Source organism: Phalaenopsis equestris, unplaced genomic scaffold (genome assembly GCF_001263595.1).
Source record: "Phalaenopsis equestris unplaced genomic scaffold, ASM126359v1 Scaffold201715, whole genome shotgun sequence".
NCBI classification, from domain to species: Eukaryota; Viridiplantae; Streptophyta; class Magnoliopsida; order Asparagales; family Orchidaceae; genus Phalaenopsis; species Phalaenopsis equestris.
Genome location: NW_018221462.1, coordinates 38726 through 47626, shown reverse-complemented (window position 1 = coordinate 47626; position 8901 = coordinate 38726). Strand labels below are relative to the sequence as shown.

The 8901-nt window shown below is 36.5% G+C and overlaps 1 protein-coding gene across 1 annotated transcript in view; it reads right to left on the bottom strand.

Moving 5' to 3' along the window:
• Nucleotides 1-4716: 4716 nt before the first annotated feature.
• LOC110036032 (reticulon-like protein B22) overlaps nucleotides 4717-8901 on the bottom strand; it is a gene marked incomplete in the record, with an annotated part of 27289 nt that continues 23104 nt past the window's right edge. Inside the window, 2 exon segments of the mRNA XM_020740380.1 lie at nucleotides 4717-5087; nucleotides 5540-5609. Of these exon segments, the coding sequence (XP_020596039.1) occupies nucleotides 4978-5087; nucleotides 5540-5609 (180 nt within the window).

Genomic DNA, 8901 nt, shown 5'->3' with positions numbered 1-8901 from the left:
CATAGCAAGCCAGAAAAACCATGTTGAAGCTTAGGCGGGTTCATGGTTGCCAACAGGGCAGACCAGGGTGACCAAGATGAAGCTTAGGTGGAGGGAAGGAGAAAATTATGGGCCAATTGGGGTGAGCCACCTCGGGAGTCTCAATTTTGGGTTTTGGCCATGGGTAGCCCCTCAGTCTTAGTGTTTTCCGATAGCTAGGGCGGTCAGCCGGCCAAGGCAAATTGCCCCCATACTGTGGGAGGTCAGGTGTGGAGAGATGTGGAGTTAATTTGGTCTAAGCATGAGTAATTTCAATTTTCCCCAAAATGGGTCATGGGTTGGTTAGGTTAGTTTAACCATGGTTTAACCGATGGAAATAGGTTAAGTTCCTTCCCAAGGTAGGGCTTTGGGTGATTGATTTGGCACGGAGAAGGAGACTTTGGTTGAATTAGGTTTTGGGCAAGAGGCTTAATGGGAGGAGAAAGAAACCCCTCCTTTTGTCATATTTGCTATGCATGGGTCATATGAGGCTCATGGATGGTTCCGTGGGTGGCTTCATGTCATGCTTTGGGCCAATTTTGGTGGATTTGGGTACAATTGGTTAATGGGTGGTTATGATTGATTTGGCTTAAGTTTGGTATGATTTTGGAGATTTTTTACAATTTCTTAGAGTTTTGGGAATTTTAAGGTAAATTTGGTATTTTATATGGATTTAGGGTTTAAGGTGTTAATCATGCATGTCATGAATAGCCATCTTGGAAACATAAGACACCAAATGAGAACTCATTTGGATGTTCAACATGTTGGTCGTAACCATTATAGTCAAAGGTTAAAGGCTTGGGTCCACCTACATGAGCTTGCAAAAGGAGTAAGGAGGTGAGTCAAGTGTAAGTAATTTTAGGGTTTTAGGGTGTGTGTTTGTGTGTGTGAAACCAAACATGAGCCACCCATGGTCAAATAGGGTGCCCCTAAGGCTTCACATTCCTATATAGATTCTATTAGAGTTTTCTCATGTTGGTTCCAACCTTCTAGGTGCTAGAGGTCAAAATCACATACGTGAAATTTCAAAAAAAATAGCAAATAAGTGGTTAGAATTTCTATTAGGTGGGTGGGCCATCACAAAGATTCTACGATAGTCAATAGGAAATTCCTATAGCTAGATCCTAAGCTTCGAAGAAAAAGATGATCCTATCAAAAATGAGGTCAACACGCCTACCTTTCATTCCTTTGGACGCGTAAATAACTATTCCAACTTGAGTCATTCCCTTTAGGCCTTCCCATGTCCAGCTTTGAAAACTTATACCTTGAAATCTTGAAGACAAAATTAGTGATCTTAATCGAGAGTTTTTCTAAGCGACTTTGGTCATTTGAGATGTAACTACTTATTGAAGCTTACCTCTATATGGAACTAAGAATCCACCTAAAATAAACTTTATCCAATCTTTATAATAAGTAGGGAAACTTGTCGATCATACATAAAAATTTTGCAGACTAAACAGATTTCATAAACTATTTAGTTTATATAATCGAGCATGTCGTCAAGTAATATGCCTATCTCTCGGGATAGTATATTGTCTTTGGTATTATGATCGGTTATTTAAACTATTAGATGTATGGGACCAATTAGATCCCATATTTTCCAAAATCAAAACATTACATTTCAAAATTACATATCTATATTACATTAAATATATTTTGCAAATTCACCGACCAAAATTCTTACCGAAAACTTTATGACGAGCCATTGCAAATTGATGAAGAACATCAGTCAATCAACCACATAAATGTTAAGATGTCCTATCATGGGGCCATATGTCAGCTGATTTTATTACTACTTAATCAAAGTTAATCTTTAGCACTTCCGTAGAAAATCTCATTTCTTGTTTAGTTTCCATTGAAAAATTTGCTCTTTCATGTTCTCAATCCAGATATTATCCCCATTTTTTTCTACTAAAAGCTTTTATATTCTGCAGAGTTTGTTCGATGAATATCAATGACCTACCAAGTGGAGACAAAGATGTGATAAATGGTTGAATCTGCGAAACATAAAAATGGGAAAACTACATTTATCAATTATTGTACATAAAGAAAAGGTGACGTGTTTTTAATGCTTCAGCAGGCAGTGCCAGACTCATATAATCTCATATATACATAATTTTCTATAACCACATCTCAAACTTTTAATCAGGAATTATCAACACCTATAGTGAACAAAAATTCAGAAAACAACTAGACTGGCTCATCTTTCAAAGAACATCAGCAAGGCACTAAGGAATTTGAGCCCAGGTAAGAAAAGTAAGAGTGTGGATACACAGACCTGTAAACCATGTCTGCCAAACATGGGAGAACATAAAAGGACGTTCACAACGTGTGGCTGAAACTGAACTCATGCCAGAGGACGACAAGGTCTTGGAAAGCTCGAGCTCATAAGCATCTATAACAACTCGGCACTGATGAAAATATAGATGCAAAAAGATTTCGCCGACATGGTATGATAGGGAGGGGGCGCTTAAAAAGCTTGGTTCTTTGTTCCAGAGGTGCCCAAAACTACAGAATTCAAGTGAGGTAGGGGAAGTCATTCCAATTCCATTTCTTAATATCAGAAAACTTAATGAGAGTTCAGCAGTTAAGTTTATAATTGATGATAGTCTTATTACTGAAACTGGAGATCGGAACATTAGTCCTGGAAAGATTGTGATTGGCAGTCCAAAAAATAAAGGTACAATGATAAAGAAGCAGGAATCCTCCATAAGTGACTCAGAAACCTGACATCCTTGTCTAAAGTGATAGTGTTGGGTATCTCATGCAGTTTCACAATCTTCCTAAAATACAGTCAGCGACATGGGACGTGTCCACTGTCGGGTGGCATGATACAAAATTTTTCATCATTGAGAATTGATCTACCACAATCATGACTGAGTCCTTATGCCGATGTGTTTTTGGAAGTCCCGCTACAAAATCCATGCTAACGTCCACCCACGTTGTCTCCGGTACAAGTAATGATGGTTTTGGCTATATGGCAAATCCTGTATTGCTTGACGTAATGCTCCATATCTCTCACTAGTTGGGGCTTGTTCTCACACTAGTGCGAGAGCCTTGTCCCTGTCAAAATGTTTAGTGAGTCCTCCACTGTGATTTTCCTAAATAATGGACTCCCTTAACGAAAATCTAAGATTGCACAACCTACTCTGGTAGAACAAGTATCCATCAACTTTGTGGTATTGCCCGATAGCCTTCTCCTGACACCTCTAAATTTTCCTAAAATCCTCATCTGTCTCGTAAAGCTCCTTTATTACCACAAAGCCCACAACGCGTGCCTGCATCGCAATGATCAGCGCATCTACTACACAATTCTGGCTCCCTCTTTTGTGCTTAAGCAAGTATAAATTGGAACGACGCCAAGAACTCAACCCAACCTGCATGTTGGCCCTTCAATTTACTTGACAAAGAATTTCAAGGCATCGTGGTCTGAGAACAGCGTGAACTCACTTGTCAGCAAGTAATGGCTTCAATGCTCAAAAGTTTTCACAATAGTATAAAACTCCTTGTCGTACATCGAGTATTTTTTCATGGAATCATTCATCGTCTCACTGAAAAGGGCGATGGGGTGACCTCCATTGCTCAACACTGTTGCTATCCCAAGCCAGATGCATCAGACTATACCTCGAGCATCCAGCTGAAGTCTAATAGTGCCAAGACTGACGCTTGGGACACCTTCTCCTTGAGTTCAGTATAACTATTTTAAGCTACCTTTTCCACTGTAATTTATCTCCCTTTAAAAGATCTGTCATAGGGGTAGGCTGATGGTACTAAAGCTCTTGATGAATCTCCTATAAAATGACACTAGTCCCAGAAACTGACTCAGCTCGATGAACAACTGGGATACAGTCCAGCGCACAATGGCCTCAATTTCAGTTGAATTCATCTGAATTTCTGCACTAAACACAATATAACACAAAAAAGCATACATGATCTATCATGAAGTGGTACTTCTTTATATGGGCATATAGGTTATCTGCGTAGAATACCACGAGCACTGCCCTTAGAGGATGTAAATGTTCCTCCTTAGATCAGTTGTACACCTAAATGTCAGCACTAGGGGAGGTTCCAGGTGGGTTGAGCGGCGGCTAGGAGATGCGCAAGAAGCTAGGCGGCAATTAGGAAGAGGACAAGAACATTAGGAGTCAGTTGGGAAGAGGATCATGAAGCATGCTTGACGAAATAACCACCACCTCGAAACAGGATACAGCTAAAGCAACACCCATCCTCGAATACAACCCTAACAAAGGAAAAGACACCCGACAGTAGGAACTCTGTAATCAGAACAAGACCAAAACTGAACACTAAACTCAGCAACACATATATTTAAAATTGTAGATAGGCAAAGAGTGTGGTTGTAGCGCGAGGGTGTGGGAGAACTTAGGTGGCAAGTTCCGCCCAAGGAAAAGGAGTCAGTTGGACTGGTTTAGCCTCCTACTAAACCGAGACTTCTGCTTTGGTTGAATCTAGCACCCACATCAACGTAGTTCAGCTTTTTGTTGTGATTGTATTATGCACATCTATCGTAAAATTGTAAGAGGTTGATGTAGATATAGATGAATCATAATAACAAAATGAATATGCAAATATATAGCAAGATTAATTAAAAAAATAATAAAATGTTATCCTTCTAATTGTATGATTAATTAAAAAATAAAAATGCCTGTTAGCCATCATGGAGCCCTCAATCTGCTCAAAAACAAACCCCTGATAGTTATTTATAGCATCGAATAATTACAACAATAATCATATGGAACAGAACAAGATTTTGTTGGAAAAAACTCAAAAGAGATTGCAAAAACAAAAATAGTAATTTGTTCAATTTATTAATTACACATTTTCAATAGAATTATTTTATGAACAATGATAATTTTGTCTTCACTGTACACTGCAATGCGATAGACTCTACAGGTGAATGCTAGGCATAAAAAACTCTATTATGATGGAAGCTTCTTCTGTTTACATGCTCTCTTGAGCCCCTCCACCAGACCCTCTTCTTCCAATCTTACAAGTGAATTTGGCCATCAGAGAATTTTGTGCAAAGATGTAGAGGCAACAAATGCACAATCCTGCTCAATAAATCATTGCATTTAGTAGCCACATAACCCCACAAAAAAGGGAGAAAAGTGTCAAAATAGTCCCCTGATTTTTTGCAGTGGGCCATTTTAGTTCCAATCTACAAAAGTAACAATTTAATCCCCTAAGTATTCTAATATGGGCTTAAATAGTCCCAATGGAGAACTATTTTGACCCCAATTGAAGAGCCTGGGTATTAATTTGGCACTTTTATAGGATTTGAGACTAAAATTGCTCCATGTAATTAGTCAGTCAGAGGACTCTTTGGCGTTTTACTAGGGGACAAAGGAAATACTAACATGTACTACTCATGGCTCAACAAAAGGTAGAACAATGAGGACTTGTATGTTAATTTCTTACTCCCTACCCTTAAAATGTGTATTAAAGAACCAAAAAAAGGAAAGGATAAAAAGTGAGAAAAAGACATTTAGAGAAGAAATTTTACCAGCATAAGCAATTGTAGCGCCAGATGCCATTCGTCCTAAAACTGACTGTGCATAGAGAATGACAATCACCTGAAATTTTGATATTTGAAAATCATACAATGACATGGAACTTATTGCAGCGCATACTTTCAAATTAATCAGAAAGTAGATTCAACAAAATAGAAGGTTTACAAAATAATTAACCTTTTAATACATTATACGGCCCACATATTAAGTAATAAAACACTAGCTTATTTTCGGTACCGACGAGTTATTATTGTATTTCTCAAAAATTAATATTCAATCGCAACTGCTCTTTCTTTAACTAAATCCGATGTCACTTTTTCCGTCAAAGCAAAGACAAAAAAGTGCACCCCGTTACGTACTGCAAAGATTTTATAAAGTGCTATTGAAGTCAAAGTGCTTTATATCCCTAAAACAATGATGGATATCAACATATAGTTTACGGATTTAGATTTTGGGAATTTAAAGTCCAAAACATGTTCAAAAAATGAAACAGAAAACCTGAATTTTGTTTACTTTCGTCCCTCTCTTACTTCGAATAGAAAATACAAAAATTAGTTTTCCTCCATACAAAGACTACAAAAATAACAATATAGAGAAAGATACGATTTAAACCAATGGATTAAGTTGGAACACCTTTTCATCCAATCTTCAACCATGATTTGCAAACTATCGTCTATTAGAGAAGGATAATCTTCAACCATGAGTTGGAACACCTTTCCTAAGAATAGATATACTTTCATACTAAACAACTCTTTTCCCCACCCTAAAAATAAAAGATTATGATACTTGGTGAGCTCCAAGCTTAACAAGGAAAATATTGTTAAAATAAGATTCAAACATACAAAAAAAATGAATATGTATGCTGATCGGAGACTAACATGATTTCGTTGATATTCACAATTGAATTGGTACACAACAATTATGAATAAATATACTTTCATACGACAATAATTAGAAGAGTACAATTACTAATAGAAGATGCAACACATATCCTAGTGGTTGATAACTTTGTCTTCAACAAAGAGGTCCCTTATCCTAGTGGTTGAGAGCTTTCTTTTTCAACCAAGAGATCCTAGGTTCAAAGACCGCTTATCCTAGTGGTTGAGAGCTTTCTTTTTCGACCGCTTATCCTAGGTCCAAGGTTCAAAGCCTTACATATGCCGTGCACGCGCACTTAAATTTGCTCAAATTCTTTAAAAAGAAAGAAACTTTTCAAAAAGAGTTAAAGATGCCACTAACAAATCTTTTAATTCATTATACTAAGCAATGACATACATTTATTTTTTTGTTTTATTTTGTTATTATTACCAACATTCTTTACACTAAAAATTTCATATTATATTTGCATACGCTTTGATATGTTTTATTCCATTAGGTTGTACATTAATAAGAGATTCAGCTTCTTGTTTTGACGGTTGCCCTGACAACTCTTCTGAAATTACATCAGAAAATTTTGAAACCACTGGGATATTCTTCAATTCATGTATATCTTTATTCAAATCTTCTAAATTCGTCAAAAATACCATTTCACCACTTTGCAAACAGTTTTCAACTTTCACTATACTAATAAATGAAGATTATAAATTTCGATCATATAAAATATAAAATGATTATTCAACAGGTGATTTCAGCTTTACTCAAAATGACATCAAAGGTATGAATTGGTATGTAATCAACTATGTTAGTAATTTCTTACCATGAATATAAACATGCACTACACATTCTCTATTGGTGACTTCACACTGACTTGTATGTTTCCTTTCTTGTATGTGTTTCATTTTTCTCTAAGCAAAGCTTGTACAAGGCTGCATATTACTAGTAATTAAAATCAAGTGAAATGAATACAAATAGATGCCAATCTCTTTCAAAAGCTACTCATCATCAATGTCGATGTGGATTTGGCTTTGTCAATTCTTCTCCAGTCGATGCACCTCTCTCCTGATCATCATGAATCCTTACAAACGTCGAGGCTCTTCCTAGATAAAATTTTTTCTCTAATTCAATCCACAAAATTGCTATAATCCTTCTAGCAACATTCATCATTTCAATCTTTTCAAAATGGACTCTAGCTTTCTTCTCGAGGGTCTTCATCATTGCTTCTAGTCTCTCTATGCATAGGTGCCTTCTCTAACTATAGAATTATTATTTTTGGTATTTTCTCTTCTTCCATGGACCATATCTTGTGTTGATATCACTACTCGCACACCTGATGCAAGCTTCGAATTCTACCAGAGTAATCTATGATCTTGTTCTCCATAACTGGATACCCACATTTTTGGCGAGATTCTGTAATTTATTGCAGTAGAAACACAGTCATGACGACAATGATTCAATGAATACTCTAACAACTCAATCCGAGAAGGTAACCTCTGAAAAATATAAAACCTCGTTAACCATTCGGATTAGTTAACACAACCCTTACCATCCATAAAATTATTTAACTTTACTGATGTGACTTTCGAAGAGGAGAAATTTTTTTACTCAAAATTATCTACAGAGAGAATTCTGCTACAACAGATAATGATAAAAATTTTTTATTGGATCTACCTTCTCCACTTAAGTCTTAATCTAATCTTGCTAAGATTGTCCCCACACTATTTAATAAACTAATCCAAAATTTGAAGGTACTTTCTCATACTCTTCATAACATAGAGATTCCAAATCATAATATTTGGAGACATAAATATATGTGTTTGTCGGTCAACTTTTTTTTTCATGAAAATATGGTATATGAAAATAATTTTTGAGATTTAATTTAAGTATAAAAGATATATAGTTTGAGTTTTAAAAGTAGTATGTTTTAATTTTTGAAAAATGAGACCAAATGGATCTCATTAGTCTGATAGTTTGCATAATCGTGTCTGATACCGCGAATACTACGCCCTCCCGAGAGATAAGTGTAGACCTCAGCGATAGACCCAATCCTGCAAACTAAGAGATTTGTGACATCCGTTTAGTCTGCGAACCTTTTATATATAACCGATAAGTTCCCCTATCTAATACAAAGATTAAATAGGGTTTATTTTACCTGGGTTCCAAGTTCCCTATAGAGGCAAGCCCCTATAGTTAATTACATCCCAAATGACGGGAGTCACTTGAGAAAACTCTCGATAATGATCAATGGTTCTAGTCTTCAAGAATTCAAGGTTCAGGTTTTCAAGGTAGGACGTAGAAGGGCAAATGGGAGTGGCTCAAACATGAACAGTTATTTCAGGAGTCCAAAGGAAAGAAAAGGTAGGGGATGTCACAGATCCTGAGGAGAACCCTCAGTGACTTCCCAAACTATCCTAATGTGTGGCTGCATTTTTAGAGATGATGTTATTTAAATGTTCAATCCTGCCAATTTTATTATTTG